This window comes from Anastrepha obliqua, chromosome 1 (genome assembly GCF_027943255.1).
Source record: "Anastrepha obliqua isolate idAnaObli1 chromosome 1, idAnaObli1_1.0, whole genome shotgun sequence".
Taxonomy (NCBI): Eukaryota; Metazoa; Arthropoda; class Insecta; order Diptera; family Tephritidae; genus Anastrepha; species Anastrepha obliqua.
Window position 1 is genome coordinate 92225708 of NC_072892.1, and position 19180 is coordinate 92244887.

At 36.3% G+C, this 19180-nt stretch overlaps 1 protein-coding gene across 1 annotated transcript; it reads right to left on the reverse strand.

Moving 5' to 3' along the window:
* Positions 1-9374: 9374 nt before the first annotated feature.
* LOC129253354 (major royal jelly protein 1-like) lies at positions 9375-16971 on the reverse strand. Its single transcript, XM_054891699.1, has 5 exons — positions 16535-16971; positions 16183-16407; positions 15987-16101; positions 14215-14401; positions 9375-10256 (listed from the first exon to the last, which is right to left on the reverse strand). Exons 1-5 carry the CDS (start codon positions 16865-16867, stop codon positions 9596-9598), a joined length of 1521 nt encoding a protein of 506 aa, XP_054747674.1. The 5' UTR covers positions 16868-16971; the 3' UTR covers positions 9375-9595.
* Positions 16972-19180: the final 2209 nt, after the last annotated feature.

Sequence of the window (19180 nt, forward strand, 5' to 3'; positions counted from 1 at the left end):
CGGAAAGCATTAAAGCGATTATGTAAGGCGTGCCCTTGATTACAATCACGCCTCCGGCATTGTTTTGCTATTCCTCGATTTTTATTAGTATTATTGATTTGTTTTGGCATAAATGATTAACGATACAGCAGTTAATGCTATTAACATTTTTTTCCTTTAAAATTAGCTCATTGCATTCATTGAGCGATTTCGGTTATACTTTGCCAAGCAATACTTTTATTTATTTATTTGATGATGTGAAAAAACCCATGCCAGGTCATATACGTAGTGCAGTGAGGACAGAATATCGCACAATATAATGTGAATGTGGCATAACTTTTGCAAATGGCATCTAATGCCATTGTGCTCTGACTTTTTTGTTACACATACATACAAAGATAGTGAATTAATTGACAACGAGCTATGGAGCGAATAGATTTATTGTGATCGCTTTTTTAACCAATTTGTCGTCTGTTGTTTTAATGCAGTTTATTTTAAATCGTAATGAGCAACAAAGCACATTTCCACTTAAGTGGAATGGAAAATTAATCCATTTCATTTGCATTTGCATTCCTGGGGCATGAAGAATTAATATTTTTGTATTGCGCATATTTTATAGCGACTATTTCATAAAAGTTTTACCAATCACCATCTAGGTAACTTACGCGTAAAAGCAAATTAAAAATCAAAAATCGATTTTAAGGATTTTGTATATGTATTTACATCATTTCGCAAAGTTTAATATGTTTAAGCCGGTGTACAGGGCCATTATTTTCAGTTAGGATGGTTGCCTTCGGGGTCATACCATGTGATGGGTTCGAAAAACCATTTTTTTTTTTTTGTAATGTAAAATATGATTTTTCAGTAACCGATGTCGTTATGACAGTAAGTAAAGGAGATGTTCGAGCACGCCGTACAGTGTTTCGAATATACAAAATCTGGTGGAAAAAAGCCACAAACGGTCGAACTCACTTTGCGTTTCATATATGTTCGCTATAAAATTGTGTAAGGAAAAGTCATTGAAGAGCTCTGACACATGAATATTTTTATTGGGTACGGTTAAGCAAAAAAAAAGGTGTATTGCTCGACTTTTATTTTCACACATATAGAGTGATCTACAGTTTTATTTCAGCTCCAAACGCCATTTCGTTTTAATTGGAAGCTTTTAAATACATAAATGGAAATGTTTTCATATCTCCCATTGCTGCAATGATCTTTCTTCTTCTTCAGACTTCTGTTAGCTTCAGCAACCAAATTTATTCTGCATTCACTCTTCTTCTCAATTTTCAACTAAGCCTACCAAGCCTACATAAAGTAATTAGGTGACACTTTCTAAAAATGTATTCACCACAAACCCAAACGTTGCTGTTACTTGGTATGTCGTGAGGAAAATGCTTGCCATTGCCTAACCTTCTCAATGAAGTTCATTCGCTATATGGCACCTTCATTCATTCAGTGTTGTTGTAAAGTGTCATTTACAAAAGTTAATTTCACTCTGACTACAGCTTTATTACTCTGAACGCGGCTAAGCGTAATCAATAATTAGAAGATGATAATGAAGAAAAGTCACAGAAACGCATTCAAAGATCCCTTAAATCATGTACGCCATTTTCTAAAATATGCAATATAATTTCAACATCAGGTGAACCGATAATCATATTTCTACTAATACTTACTTTTCCGAATCTATTTTTCGATGAAAAAAAAAAAAAACAAAAAGCAAAGAAGTGAGAAATGAAAAGTACCTTCCCTTCATACCGCTATAGAACTTATTAGAGTTTCAAAATTAAAACTTGGTATTGAACGCTGCGCAGCTCAACGCAATCAAACTGATTAACACGTTGGCTGCGACGTATCACCGGTGATCACAAAAAAAACCTATCCCAGGTGCCATATATCACCGGTGATCACAAAAAAAATCTACCCCCAGGTGCCAAGCAAAAAAAGTCATGTTCCCGTTTGAATTTTAACGAGATATTTTTACCAGGAATAAAAGTCACGCTCCTGACGCGTATGAGCACGTTTTTGTGCTGTGTTCACCGGTGACACTTGCCGTTTTTTAAAACTATTCTTATTTTTTTTTTTAAATGTGATCACCGGTGATCACATTTCGAAGAAGTAAATCAAAATAAATCAGTATCAAACTTGAGTTCATAGGGAGCAGTTGGTTGCAAATTACAGTGAAAAATAGTAAAGTGAAGTTGTGAAGTTATTGATTCCGAGGAAATACGTGACGCGTTGAATTCAATGGAAAATTCCAATGTTAGTGGTGAGGATTTTAGTCCAGATAAAGATGAATACATCCCAGATTCAGGCAGTGATACAAAGAGTGATGACAGTATTGATGAAGACCTCGATGTTAGTGCTACAAATGTTAATAATACTGCTGATGAAGAACAGACGGAAACTACGACAGAATGGACCTCGCCTGCTACTGGAAAGACTTTCGAGGATTTCGAAGAATTTACCAATCCACCCCAGGTTTTGCAATATGATGCCGGTACGCCATTTCAATATTACAGAAAGTTTTTGATCGATGAGATATTCGATATTATTGTTGAAGAGACAAATAGGAATGCAAACTCTCAAGTAACTGGCATCGGTACTCGCAGCAGCAGTAGGATGATATGTGGAAAGATACTGATCGCCAGGAGATCATGGAGTTTCTGGCCATAGTCATGTATATGGGAATGGTAAAATACCCTGCAATAACCGACTATTGGAAATCAAGCACATTGTTCAAAAACGCATTCGTCCCACAAGTTATGGCTCGTAACCGGTTCCAGATCTTGCTCAAATTCATTCACTTCGCAGATAATGCCCAGTCCTCTGAAACAGTGTCAAAAACTTATAAAGTTGACAAGGTCTTGCAGGAATTAATTCTGGCCTTTAAACAAAATAGACCAGCTAGCCAAAAACTAGTTATCGATGAAAGTATGATGCCTTTCCGTGGTCGTCTGGGTTTTCGACAATACCTTCCTGGTAAGGCCCATAAATATGGTATTAAGGTGTTCAAATTAGCAGACACTGCCGGTTACATATATAATTTGAAACTGTATACCGCAAAATCAGACACAACAACAGGGTTTTCTCTTGCAATAAATATTTGTCTTCAACTGATGGAAGGTTATTTTGGACAGAATTGAACACTCACGGTGGACAATTATTATACTTCTATCGAGTTGCGCAAAGCTCTCTTAAATAGAAAAACGCATCTACAAGGAACTCTAAGAAAAAACCGGATAAGCATACCTAAATTAACGAAAAAACGAAAAAAAAGAAAATGCATCACATTTGAAAAAGCTGGAATGGTAGTTGGCTACTGGAGGGACAAGAGAGAGGTTCGTTTTTTGTCCACGGTAAGCAATGGAACACTTGTACCCTCTGGAAGCAAGTCCAGAAGAACTCGACAAGATATTTTGAAACCTAACGTTATATTGGAATACAATAAATGTAAATAAGGTTTGTTAATTAAACTCTTTTAAAATTTCAAAATTCAAATACATATCTACTTAAGTACTTATTAATTTTATTCCTTTTTTTATTTTTTTCAGGAATCGATTTGGCGGATCAAGTGGCAAGCTACTTCAGCCCCTTATGGAAAACTATTCGTTGGTTCCACAAAGTAGCTTTTGACGTGCTATTGAATACGGCGGTTATTAATGCGTATATCTTACACAATGAAAATAACCCCAAAATGCAAATATCTGACTTTCGTCAAAGCATTATCCTTTTCATGAGTGGAAAAGATAGCGCTTCAATAGCGCGCTCACCTCCGCAGGGAAAACACTATTTAATAACGTCGACAGAAGCAACAAAGGATGGTAGGCGCAAGAGACATCGTTGCGGAATGTGCTATTCAGAATTAAAGACGACAAACTCGTCGTCAGTCGCCAGGAAGAAGGCCAAACTAGTGGCAACATACTGCGCCCAGAATTGATTCTGTATCTGAATTGAATTGAATTTTCTCATTTTTAATTTCGTATTATTTCAAAACTTTGTATTTTACTATGAAATAAAATATTTTTTTTTTTTAAATTAACTTTCATTTTTCCCAAAACTCCTTGCGTTAGGGTCCCAGCCCCTAAAATCTAGGGGCCTAGGCGTGTATCACTAGTGATACATTGGCACCTGGGGGTAGGTTTTTGAAATGATCACCAGTGATACATTGGCAGCCAACGTGTTAAACGGTATTGTACCGACTCTACTCTTTCTTTGGAAATGTACCATTTATTGGGAATAGGGTGAGTAAATTTGATATTGAATTTTTTATTTGTGGCTTTCACTTTTCGCTCTCTAAGCCAAACAAATATTTTCTGTTACCATGCCTTTTTCCACCTACATATCTCTTTAAAAACACGAATGAACTTTAAATACGTTTTTGAACTGAAAATGAACTTTAAAATACGTTTTTCTTCAAACTTCCTTTTAGAACCATGATATCTCAAAACTAACTTGAGTGGCATATTGAGGGCATGTTCAGCATATATGCGGCCGTATACGCCGTTTTGTGTACGACAAAACATTATTTTTTAGCAACTTTTATTTGCAATCTATCAAATACCCAGGTTACACGTTTTTTAAAGGTTTTCATATACGACAAAATACTTATACAAAAACTCATGATTAAGAAAAACTTAACCGTATAAAAAAATCCTTTTTCTATATTTTCACATAACCACGGTTTCGGCGATAGACGCCACTACCCTACAGGTGAAAACACATTTTTAGACCAATCAATCAGCAGGAATTGTTTTCATGGATGGATACATTTTTTTACTTCAAAGTTACTTTCCAGTCGTGAGCATTAAAATATTTTTAATTGAAAAAGTATACTTGTACAGGGTCCGGCACTCGCAGGGTAATCAACTTCAGACCGCTCTAGTTGCTCATGCAGGGACATCAGCTCTCCGGTAGTTGGCTAAATGACAGTTCAGGGTATTGTTTACAAACACGCGCAAGCATTTTGCCCAGAGTAAACTCGAAAAAATAAAATCGGTAATGGATTCAAACGTAACAGTACGATTGCATTATAAAGGTTTTGTTTATCGCACCATTATTCGTTACAATGATAATGGTGACATCGTAGAACGTCATGGAGGTGGCCATCAAAAGAGTGCAACGTCACATGAAATGGTTCAAAAAGTGAAAATGCGACTTGAGCGAAATCCCCGACGAAGTGCCAATCAAAAGAACTGAAAATATATAACCGTAGGATCCACCGCATACTGAAAAATAATCTCAAAGTCAAGCCTTACAAGATCCAAAAGGCTCATGATCTCACACCAAAGCAAGTCAGACTTAAGAGAGCGAAGAAATTGCTTCGCTTGGCCGAAAGCGGTCAATTTCGAGCAATTTCGAATTTGAGTTATTTATTGGCCACCAGGAGGCAGCACCCGCCACAGGTAATGGTTTGGGCCACTGTAAGCGCGGATGGGCGCTCTCCAATCGTTTTCATCGAGCCTGGCGTCACGGTAAATGTGAAATATTATCGTGGGCAGACAAACATTTCGGTGGCAGACCAGGGACGTTTCAAGAGGACTCGGCACCGTATCACAAAGCTCGAGTGAACCAAGAAAGGATAAAAAACAACGTTTCGAACTTCATAACGTCCACACAATGGCTCTCAAATTCACCAGGCGCAAATCCGATGGATCTCTTTGAGGCATTTGGGAGTCGCTGAAAATATTCATTGTCCATGAGTGGGCCAAAATACCAGCAAGTCACATTCGGGCGGCTTGCGATTCATTTCTGAACCGTCTGAAGGCCATAGTCAAGGTAAAAGGTGGTCATATCGAGCAAAGGTAAATTGATTCTTAATTTTGTATTATTTTTACACATTTTCACATCGAATTGAATAAAAATAACTTTCCTAACTAAATTTATGGCATTTTTAATTGATTATGATTCGATTGCCGGACCCTATACTAGTTGAAATATAAAGGGATATATGGTGAAAGGTATGAAGTTATAGGAATTTATTATTCTTCAAAAGAGTCCTCAACAACGCTAAACGAAATTACCTACTAAATATCGTCGATTTAGAGGTTGCTGCAGTTTTTATTATTTCTGCTTTGACAAAATTCATTTTGCGGTTGGGCTCAATGTCAGAAATACTGAAAATTTTTTTTCTCTTAAATTACTGAAAGGTGTTCTTGATCTTTTCTGGTAAATCCCTACTGGTTGCATTATTTATTTATGCGTTCTCATCGCAGTATCGAGTATCAACCCAAATATATTGCGCCACTTAAAAACTTGAATTTGGTTAATGGTTAATTTGGATGAATTTGGATATTTTATATACAAGGTGCAGGATAAATTGTTTTTTGTGAAAACTTCTTTTGATTGAGTAAAACTCGGCCTTGTTTTGTTCATTTCAGATGAAGATGAATTGAAAAGTTAATACAGGCAGATTATTGCATGAACAGCTTTTTTAGGGCAGAAATGCTCTCAGTAGTTTTCCTTTAGCAGCTGTGTCGCGTATAGTTTTAGAAAGAACTATGTGATAATTCAAGTCAATAGCGGTATAATTATTAGATGATAGTCGAAATTTCTGATACGAATCAATCTTTACAACGGTTATAACACATGGGATGAAAAGTCCCGGGCCTAACACATAGATTGCATTAGTTTTATTGCATTCACCTCTTTTTCAGTCAGTAATAACCTTAAAAAGGCAGCTGTTAAAATTTTGTGTTAAAATTTTTTCATTAGTTCGTGAGTTATTGTGTTAAGAGTGACGCTCCTTTTATTTACTTACAAAACATGTATCAATTTTACACTGCTTCTTGATGAGAAAAATACCGTCAAAGCAAAGCAATGTCTTGAAAAGTGCTATGGGACACCGCTCCATCAGAAACAACAATAAAACGATAGTTTGCTGACTTCAAGCGTGGGCGTAGAGATACCGAGATACAATCCAGCGGGCATCCAAATGAGGTGGTAATACCAGATAACATAGAAAAAGTGCACAAAATCGTTTTGAATGATCGATGAATGAAGGTCAACTTACATGAGTTAGCTGATATCGTGAAAATATCAAAAGAATGTGTTGGCTTTATACTGCATGATCATTTGACTACGAGGAAGCTCTGTTCTAAGTGGGTGCTGCGTTTGCTAACTGTTGTCCATAAACAAGAACGTCTGAGCCAATGAAAACAATGGCAAAACTACATGAATGGATTTTCGCCAGATTTGGCTCGCCGGTGAAAAATTTCGCTCGGACCTATTTTGAGGCAAAAAATAAAATAAATTGGAGCGACGCTGGAATGATTGCGTTGTTCTTAATGGAAACTATTTACGTTGATGAATAAAGCTAATTTTGAGCAAAAACCGAGTTTTCTTTGTTAGGGCTGGGACTTTTCAGCTCATGTGTTACTAAGTGAAATGCTATTTTTTTTCTCAATAAGTTAAATTTCGACATCCTTCAATTAAGTTATCTGTTTAACTTCTTAAGTGAAGGCATCCTCATTGCCGTATCCACGTGTCAACAACCGATCCCCACCTGATCGCAATCCTTTTATTCTGTGTGCGGTGCCTTAGAACTGGATAAGTGAAAGATTAATGATTAGCTATATTAAATTCTGAGAAACCATGTATATTTATATATTTTTCAATTTTTTAATTAATTTTTACTTTACCCACTTTTCCCATCTTACAATTATAATATTCGGAATCGATAAAAATGTAGCAATATTGGCGCCCATTGTCACAATGGAGACTATTATATTAAAGAGTATCTATGTAATTTTTAATTTTTTTTTTGTTTATGTCGACAAAAGCCGACCAGGGCGGTGTAAAAAAATGAGGTATTATTAAAATATTTAATATCTCGCTAATAGCTCAACTGATCAAACAAATGATACTTAATTTTTAAGGTAACTGAATTTGCTAGCTTATGAATTGAATGGAGATCAACTGGTGCGATTTGCTCCCATCAAAAGAAACACATTGAGACCTTTGCTGTCAACAACTGATCATAGGCGACGAGAATTGTTTATATGTTGTTGTGTGTTGTGTTTCATTCATTACATTTTTAATGTCGTACCAAAAACTGTAAGAGCTAGAATGGAACATTCTAATGCGCTTGCTTCACGTTTCAAACCCGCCACCAAGTGACTTGGTTAAGTATTTGAAAAATTTGATTGATGGTACAAAATTCGCCTCAAGAGAGGTTTGTGAAGATTATCTGGTAAAGTGTTTTATCAATAGGGACTACACCGTCTTCAATTGCAGTATTCAAATGAAAAAGTATTATTAAACAAAATATCACATCTTCGATTTTGAATTGGATAATCCTAACTAAGTTTACTCGATAGCTGTATTAAAGCAGAATAATGTTCAGATGAATTCATGAATTGGCTTTATGTGTTAGCGTTGATGAATAAGATGATTTTTGCACTTCTGATAGTTTTTATTATTATGTAAATATTATTTTTAATGTTTGCTATTTTAGTAATAATATTATTATTGCTTTTTTTGTATTGTTAATATTCTTAAAGTATGAGCGTGTGAGATTAAATTTGATTTTCAGTTCCAAATACACACATAATTTACTTTTCGCTCTCGATATTATTTATAGCAGATTATTTTAATTTTCGTTTTAAATTCCCAGCTATAAATGAAAACTATAGAAAATATTTTTTATCATTTTTTCGTAATCCTTATAATTTGCCAATTCTCTCCCTTTCAGTTGGCAGTTTGGTGCATTAAACTAACTTGTTGCTACTTGTCACATAGAATTCAGTTTCTAAAACCTGCATACTCACAATTACAAATAATACACGCACTTATAACGGCACAGATCGAATGCAATACTAATTTACGCCCAAAAGGTTTGTTGTGGCGTATACGCAACGCCCGCACATTCACTCGAGCACCACAACGATTTGTGCTAATTATTCGTGAGATAATTTAAACCTTTGTAGTTAATAACCGAACCGACGCGAAATTTGTAAACGCGACTGCGAAAGTACCGTTAAGCATTTCATCTCATATATTTTCAACCAATAACATTTTTTTTTATTTTTTTTACATAGAAATTATAATGCGTTCGCAGTTTTCCATTTGCCAGATGATTCGCACATCAAAGAGCCGTCAACGACTGAAGATTTGCACTGCGATTTGTGCAATATATATAACGCTACAGCTTATGAACTTTGCAGGATGCTCAGCAGCTGATGGATAGTGAGCTTTTGGTGGCGCAATTAAACGATGAGAGTTCACTGCCAAAAAGGACTCATAGAGATGTGAGTCATGCGCAGTGAAGCTCTTTGGTATACTCTTAATTTCCGTGTAGAGAATAGCACATGCATAAAGAAAGAGCAAATAACAGCACGCTGATGATGAAATAAAGGAGCATATATCACTTAAGTTGTTCAAAATAAAACGGAATGTATTGTAATGTTTTAAAAATTTTATTAAATTCATTTTAATTTGTGGCTAATTATACAAATTCACGTAAAAAAATCTCAACTACATATAACCATAAAAAAATATTTACAAAATACCAAATACGACTTCTAATCATACACATATTTACATCAATTGGTTGCACTTCACGAGCTCCTAACAATAACCTGTTAGCCGCCAAGTTTAATACTCGCAAAGGCGCCACTTAATTGCCGCCATGTTCCAAACTATAGCTATAACTAAGTCCGAGCGGAAAACCATTCGTCACTGCTGGCACACTATTTCCCATGAAGGTATGTAGTCCATTTCGTATGCCATGCAGTTGATAAACTTTTGCATTTTGTTCCAAATTGTAGACTACACTAGGAGATGGCACTGATCGCTCATCGCCACGCGTGTAAACTGTATCATTCAAAGCATTCAAACGCTGCCCATTCGTATAAAGATCACTTCTAATGGGATCAGATGGTTTGAAGAGGGTTTGTGACGTCACTGCACTTGCACTGGGATATTTAAACCGCATCAATCGGAAGTTTATCTCTTGTCGGTTAACTGTTTCTAATGTGAAGCGATTGAACTTTGAGGACATAGCATAAACCACACCATTATCCCATGGCGAATCGCTAATATCGGCAACGAATTGTAGTGCATCTGCATCGTAGGAAAGAACAGCCTGCTTATTTGTTTGCGGATTCCAAGACACAATTGCCGTTTCAGTGACGGGACTGAATAGGAGACTACCATCTTGTGGCGCTATGTAGAGTGGTAGACCCTGGGAAGACTTCTTGCCCAGGAAGCGGATTGGTAGTACATCATGCAATCGTCGTGGGCCTGCACGAAGCGCATCTTTTGTTATTGAGAAGATACTGAAAGAAAAATGTGAAATGAAGAAAGTGTGAGATATTGGAGTAGGAAGAATAGAATATTAATATTTAATAAGGAAAAATGTAAGTCATTTATCCGAAGTAAAAAGTGAAAGAACGTTGATCTATCTAAATATTCCAGTAATATTTATTTGTTTAAACAAGTTTACGTCAAGTATTAGGTGTTTCTAAAAAGTTAATTTGCACAGCTTTTTGACACTTATTGATACAGTGCTTGCTATTGAAATAAAAAATGGTTGCCCATTTTAGAAACGAATTTCTGTGCGAACTTTTTCATTATTTTGATTCAGGTTTGCCGATTCCAGAGGTTCACTTGAATAACACAGGCCTATAAAACTCATTTTTTTATATGACACTGGCTTAGAATATAATTTTGTGCGGTGAACACGCTTCGATTACGAAACTTGGCGTCTAAAAAACGCCACAATATTTCTAACAGAGATTGTAACATTGAACTTCTTATCTTCCAGTCCGTGTGCATTTGATTCATCTCAAAGTCAAATTGACATAATCAGGTTTCATTCATGTCTACAAATGAAATAAAAAATTTTTCGTAACATCTAAAAATTGTTTGCCTTCGCACTTGAAATGCGAAATCGCCTCCCTTGGTGTTCTTTAGTTAACATTCTCAGCATCCATCGCGCAAAAACATTCTCCATATTAAAGTTTTCGGTGAGGATACTGTTTAGTATGCTACTTATTGACCTTCCTCTTCTAGTTTGTAGCGATAACTGCTCAAGCGATTATGGACACATTAAGTAAAGACAAGACCTGCTCCAACTGTTCAACACACATAAGGGCTACTTTCTCTGCTACCATCAGCAGGCACCACATCGAATATATTTAGAGTTGGAACGACATTCATTCAGACGACATGATTTAGCTAGTAGAGCCGGAATTTCTTCTACTGTTTCACGTTACCCTCGATAAAGGATGTGCATAGACGCCTGGAGTAGTATTCGTTTTCGAAATATTATAGCTGTTTCAAGTTTTTGGTAAATAAGCGTTTTTGCACTGACAACGTTAAACGAAGTACAACATATTGACAAGTTTAAACTATTTATTTATTTTTTAATTTTAATTATTTTCACAAAAATATAGTTCACAGTACAAGAAAAACCATGTAGCACAAAGTTTCAAATGTTGTACATACTTTAAAAAAATTTAGTAAATTATCATCAAAATTTTAAACTTTTTGTTTAGAGCCTTCGATGAAATCCGGGTATAAAATTTTATAGCTCATTAAATTTTAGCAAATCTAAAGTTTTAGCCAGTCAAAAATAACAGGTGGCGCTAAAGTAATCCTCCTATCAGAAAATGCTATAAATTTTGCGATTGGCTCCTAATATCAGTTCTGTTTTGACATTTGTGTAGTAAACACATGCGAAATACACGTTAATAAATAATATTACGCTACACTGCTCCAGAACGCGGAATATTGCTGACTATTTATTTGACCAATAATCGGTCGGTGACTTTGGCACAACGTGAATTTCGTCGCAGATTTTCTCGCCGTCCAACGCCTACTGGTGAAACACTGCGACGTTTACCCGCTCGCCTCGAAAAGACTGGCACAACACGAGATGCTGCCAGGCGTGGCAGACCCCGGAACAGCCGTTCTGCAGAGAATATTGCTGCTGTAGCCGAGGATGTTATGGAAGCGCCGTCGACATCGACCAGACGACGTGCCACGCAAATGTGTATCAGTCGACGGCCTTTACAGCGAATTTTGGTACAACATTTGAAGATGTTTCCGTACAAACAAAGTCCAGACGGTGCATCAGCTGTTAGCTGCTGACCGCCAATCGCGTCTAACATACGCTCAAGCCATCCTTAATCACCACCAAGAGGAAGATGATTTTTCATCAAAAATAATCATCAGTGATGAGGCTTCTGGGGCACTGAAAATCCGCGGGCCAAACGGTTACTGTGTATGGTGAGCGCTACAGAGCAATGATCAACGAGTTCTTTTTGCCGCAACTGGATGAATTGCGATTGGAAAACATGTGGTTCCAACAAGATGGTGCAACGGCACACACTGCACGTGCCACAACCGATATGCTGAAGGATGCATTTCCCGGGCGCCTAATCTCCCGTTTTTGCGATTTACACTGGCCAGCTAGATCGCCTGATTTGACCGCTCCAGACTTCTTTTTGTGGGGCTTTTTGAAGTCGGGGGTTTATGTCAACAAGCCTCAGACTCTTGCAGCTCTTAAAGACAATATCCGTCAAGAATGTGAGGACCTATCGCCGGAAGTTTTGGCCAAAGTGATGGAAAATGCGATAAAAAGGGCTCAAATGGCAATCAACTGTGACGGCGGCCATTTACATGACATCATATTCTCGACTTGATGTAAAAAAAATTAAAAGACCAAGTAAAAGTAATCCACAAGAAGAATCAAAGTTTTTCATTTTTTTTTTAATTACAGCCAAAAACATCGTAAGGTTACTTTTGCGCCACCTTGTATGACAAAAAAGTGCAAATTTGAGATTGATCAAAAATCGAATTGAGTTTTGAAATTTTTTTTACTGGCGGTGTTACTGGGATTATATTAAACGCATGCTCGAAATTTTCTTTTATTTGGCTTCTATTTATTTATAAATACTTAGTAGGGTATAGTGATAATATTAGTAGTCGAATATAGAGATAATACTTAATCTCGAAGCATCCCTGACTCCAGCCTTACACATTTGCCGAGTGTTCGTTATATGGAGAAAATGCGCATGTCTAACAGAAGAAAAATCTTTCAAAGAGCAGCACGATTTTTGAGCTTCCTCAAACTTGCAGTTTGTTATACCAAAATTTTGGTGGTTAACATGTGATTTTTCTAAAAATTCTTATTAAATAGTATAGAAAATTTTGATCAAAATTAAATTTTTTTTACTGTGCACAAAGTTTCAAACTAGGATTTATATGGTTTTTGGTAAGAAATGAACTACGCTTAAAAAACAAAAATGATTAAAACTATTATAAATTACCAAATGAGTTGGTGCGTGATTATCATTCGGAATTCGAAGAACTTAGGTTCAAAGGATTCCGAGAAATACCAAAACAAAGAAAATGGTATTACCCCTTGGCAGGCAATGGTAAACCTCTGAGTGTATTTCTGTGATGAAAAGCTCGTCATAAAAATATCTGCCGTTCGGAGTCGGCTTGAAACTGTAGGTCCCTCCATTTGTGGAACAACATCAAGGCGCACACCACAATTAGGAGGAGGAGCTTGGCCAAACACCCAAAAAGGGATATTGTTTTTTTTAGTGTCCAAGTTATTGATCAAGCGAAAAAAATGTGTTCCTTCAAAAATTTTAATACCCTCTATAGATTGATGTAAGCTTACTCTAAGTCATGATATTTGAATGTTAAAGATATTTCTTACCTGAAATATTTTACATTTAGATTACCAAAATTAAATCCCTAAAAGCGACGGTAAACTCAGGGCAATGACAATTTTACCATATCATTCGAAGGTATTGGAATTAGTCATACATAGGCAGTCAAGCGCTTTTTCTTCTAAGCACTCCCTTTTTGTACAAACGGCAATCCGGGTTTCGAAAAGGACATAAATTTATAATTGCGCTGATTGGAGTTATCGAAGATGAGGGAAAAGTAACTTTTCTTACGCCATTTACCTACTCAAAGACATTCAATTTAGTTCACAACAGTATCTTATTGGCAAAACTCAACAAATTATGTAGACTTTCCTCTACAGTATTTTTGCCTCTTTTTTGGAAAATGGGTCACAAGTTGTCTGTAGTGGGCCACTAACATCATCTGTTTTAGAACTATACAAGGGAGTTCATCAACGATCTATTCTTGGTCCTCTTTTCTTTGTATTATATATTACATTAACGATCTATCAGCAATTTTTACCGAAATGCGCTTTTTTGCTATGTTTATTAAATACTGTTATGTAATTCCGAGAATGAGTCTCATACTTACCGATCGGTAGCCAATGGTTGGAAATAGAGTATGCCATTTACTGTATCCAAAGCCAACCCAATAATGCCATCCATTATGAAAAAGCGATCGTTTAGTACTTGTACCAATCCCAAGTCTGGATCGGGCCACATAGCAGGATGGGAGAGACGCCAAACCATATCACGAGCTCCATCGTAAACAATAATGGCTATTAAGAAAATGAGTTGAAGTAAACATATTGAAATTATCTGCACAAAAGTGAGTAGCAGTAGACTCACTAAGCAAAGCTACAAAAAATTAAATCGTCACAAAAGCAATGAATTATATATGCACATATATGTGTTTATTTAAAATAATTACTTATTTATGCATTGGACTAATAAAATAGCGATTGTCGTAAAATACCGATTCCATAAAAATTAAATTTGTTTATTTACAATCATGTGCGTGTACAAATCATGTGTTTTCGTGATAGATATTTTCTTCTCCAGCACAAAATGAGCGAGTTTGTTGCATCGAATTGGGACTTTCAAGGCGCATTTAATAAAGGTGGCACTAGACCAACAAAAATCTTTTGTACGTTTGACTGTCACGGCAAAGTGTTGGAAAAGTAGAAAACACGAAACTAGTTCGCCTTGTTGTATTCTGTGATGACAGCCCCATGGACACAGCGAAGGCAAAAAACAAATCAGCTGATTTACCAACACCACCTTTAATAGATTCGCCTTGGTTACTTTATTCACTTCTTTTTTGAGTGACGTATAATTTTATGACGTTAATAAATGCCTGCATGCAAAAAATAGGAATAACGTTTACAAATTGGCGCAAAATTTATCACCCATTTTTTCTTGAATAACCCTTTTACTAAATAAAACTCTTTTCTTTGGCCTTTAGGCGGTCCATTGCTTGTATACCGGAGCTGTCAGGTTCACAAGTGCCAAATATGAGACCGTACCAAATGGGTCTGTCTAATCGGATTGAGAGAGTTCAGAAAGTCTTTCTTCGTTTTGCGCTCCGATCTTTAAACTTTTCTGAACCTGTACCATCGTACCGCTCTCGATGTTTATTAATTGACTTAAAACAACTTGATAGCAGACGATCTATTCTATCGTGCTCATTTATTATCCGTATCATTTCTGGATCTATTGATTGTCCGTCCCTTTTAAGTAAAATTCAATTTAATATACCCAATATGAGGCTCCGACAGTATGAAACCTTTAAAATTGGCTTCTCGAGAACCAACTATGGGGTGAATGCTCCGATTCCTAGGGCATGTGCAGATTTAAATATGTTTTTCAATTCTTCTGGTGCTGATTTTACATGGCCGTATGGCATCTTAGTCAATCATCTTAAATCGTTCTTTTCATAGTATACTACTAAACTATTGTACATTAGCTTAATATAGTCTGTAAGAATGTATCCATTCAAAGACAATAAATAAATAAATAAATAAATAAATAAATAAATGATTGGCCTGTGACGCCATTTACAAAGTTATAAATCTTCCAATAGGTTGAATAATTTTTCGCCACCTTGTATTATTAGCGTAATTGTGGAAATTTTTGCCGAAGAGTTAGCAGAATCATTCCCTTTAAAGGGGTTATATCTTACAGTTATTTACATAATAATTTTTGCTTTTAATAAAGTTTTATTTCATGATTTAGCTGTAATTCTGCTAAAATCATTGAAAAAATATTGACCCGTACTAATTTAACGGGTTAAAAATATTTAAAAGAAAACCAGCCATTGGCTCACCATTTATCATAAATATGTACGTATGTAAATACGCTTACCAGGTTTCACGGTATCTGCAATATAAACAAAGACATCATCACATGTTCCTGAAGTAGAAGTTGTTTCATCAATCACTAAATTTACGAGTATCGACTGGTTACGCAATACATCTTTCTGCAATTAAACGTTTGGTAGTTTAATATTTCTTCCATTTTTTATATGCACGTTTGTGATTTCCCATTTCCGGCTACTTACTGGGATGTCAATACGCTTGACCACTCGATCTGTGCTCAAGTCGAACACTAAAATTTTCGGTTGACACGTTTGTTCGGAGTCTTCAAAAGTACGCGAAACTGCGGCATCTAAGATCCACAAACGATTGCAAGAGTCTATGCGCATGCGATATACTGAAACCAAATATGGATCGCTGCAATTGAAACTGTTACGGCCGCTAACAGTATACGACCAGTCGGGATAGGCCTATAAAACATATATGTAAAGGTGTGTAAGTGCAAAAAAAGTCATTGAAATTTAATAATGCAAATTAACATTTTTTTGTTGTTTGAAATTTATTGCTTTCAAATAATGTCAAGCGATATTTGCTTACTTGCAAACTTGGCGACTCGCTGTAGTCCGATTTCGATATGTAGCTAACCGTTGCAGGCACGCCAGAAAACAGCTTGGGTGTGGCAATGAAAATGCGATCATATGCGACCGTCATACTCGTTGGCACCACATTCACCTGGTTGTAGTAGTTTGTATCGGAGACTGGCGCCAGTGGTGGAAAATCGAAAGAGAATAATTTCCATTGCTTGACAATCTCCAAATTCGACCGCACTGTTGGCGCATACGCCGGTGTAACAGCGCTAAATAACAAATTGCAGGCAATCACCAGCGTAGCTGAAATAATAGTAGATGGGTGGCACATATTGTCCCCCATTTATTATGTGTTGCAATCAAATTTTTGTATTGGATCGTTGTGAGGTTGAGTTGATTGAATATGTAAAGGAGCTATTTTTATTGCTTGTATTACTGGGTGGTGTAACTCTGCAATGATAAGTGAGAAATTTATTGCTATTTTAATGCGTTGAAAGTTATGAAAATCTAATAAAATTTAATTTAATAACAAGTAAGAGTAGCATTAAACAAGTAGTAGATAAAAAAATGCACATAACATTTCTCCAAACGGCCAATAAGGAGTGAGCCATATAACGTTTGAAGCTTAAACTAGTGATTTTTTTTAATATATCTAAAATACTTTGGCAGACACAGGAAAGCAAGTTAGGTTAAAATTATGCTGTTTATGAGTAGATTAATTTATACTAGAACAAGGTTGGCAATTGATTAAATATTAAAAATTTGCTTGAGAAATGGTGAATCCCCTTCCGAAGCTGCAAGAAAACTACGTTCTAAATTTGGTAGAAAAGAAACGCCTTCCGTGAAAGTTGTGCAAAAATTTGTCAAACGTCACGCCCCACATTTGAACTGTATTGGATACAATAACTGTTCCCGTGCTTGTGCATTGCGGACAGCCATAAAAATTGTTAATGTTGCTGAAAGTATGCAAAACAACTAATCACATCAACTCGTGGTTGTTCTCAGGAATTCAACACTCCAAGGACATCTTTGCTTTGAATAACTAAATTCAGCGTATCGGCTATTGCACGACCAGCTATGTAACTCATTTTAACTTTTTTGGATTTTTTGATAGTTCTGTTAAGTTTATGATCAGCTACCTTTCAATAAGAACTCAGAAGGTAATGTGTAAAGCTGGCTCTTCCACGACTTGTTTTGTTGGCTCCGTTGTGCCGGAAGGATATGATGTCCTTGGTCCTAACTTGTTTAGTATTTTTGTGAATGATATATTCTCTGTGTTAGTATACTAGTGCCCATGCTTATGTTGATGATATTTAATTGTAAAAGGTGGCGCAAAATTATTCAGTTTTATATAATTAATTCAATTATGTTTTGGAATAGCTTTTTACTAAATAAAAAACAAGATTTTGAGTTACGAAGATCTTCATTTTGACCTTTACGCTCTCCACTGCTTGTGCGTTTGTATATTGCAGTTGTCTAGTTCACAAGTATCAGATATGATTGACGTATGCCGCCATTTGTAAAAAATATAAATAATCCGATTATTATCACCATTAACACTACAGCTTTATACAGACCACTGATTCCACAACTACAGTTCTCCACTACGATGAAACCTCTACTACGCCTTTGCAGTTTGTGATCCCCATTTTCCGTAGATCTGCTGTCATCTCATCGGTGGAACGCCATACTCTTAGCTCTCCATTTTGGCATTCTGTACATGTGTCCCAACTATCTCATTCGTTGACTTTTTATAAAGCGTATTGCATTTCCATTATGTATCAATACATCGAGCTCGTGCTTGTATCTTATCCGATATGTTCCGTCATCTTGCCGGAAGGGACAATATATTTTCCGATAGGGTGAATAAATTTTACGCCAAGAGAGGGGCGTCTCAAAGTTCAGTTCTTGGTTCTCTGTTATTTATTGGTTTGGGCAATAAGATCATGGCGTTTTCATATTTTCAGTTCGATTTGTTTGCTTTTTGGAAAAAGGTAAGTATTCATTCGTTAGAACTCTTTCCACTCTACAAAACTGTGCTAATTGTATTATAGTTTCGAGTTATTTAATTTTTTATTAGTTTTAAGGCTTAGAAATTGAAATCCCAGGAGGTACTATGAATAAGTTCGTGCGGTTTTACAACAGATGGCGTAACTTGATTATTATTCCATCGATCCACATTTCCAAACATTCATTGGAGAGCTACTGTCGTAAGGCACAAACGTCAGTATAAGTTTTTTATTTGAAGCGTAAACAACAATATTTTTACCACACTTGAAAATGTCGAATTTCGTGCCAAATAATGTGTTTTTGCGGGGAATTCTTCTTCATTATTTTAATATGAAGAAAAAAGCAGCCGAAAGTCATCGTATCTTGGTGGAAGTTTATGGTGAGCATGCTCTAGCTGAGCGAACGTGCCAGAAGTGGTTTGCACGCTTTAAAAGTGGTGATTTTGGCTTGGAAGACGAAGAACGCGAGGGTGCGCCGCCAAAGTTCATGGATACCGAATTGGAGGAATTGCTCGATCAAGATCCGGCTCAAACGCAAGAAGAGGTTGCAAAAACTTTGGGAGTTGATCAATCAACCATTTCCAAACGTTTAAAAGCCATGGGAATGATCCGAAAGGTAGGCCATTGGGTGCCGTATGAATTGAAGC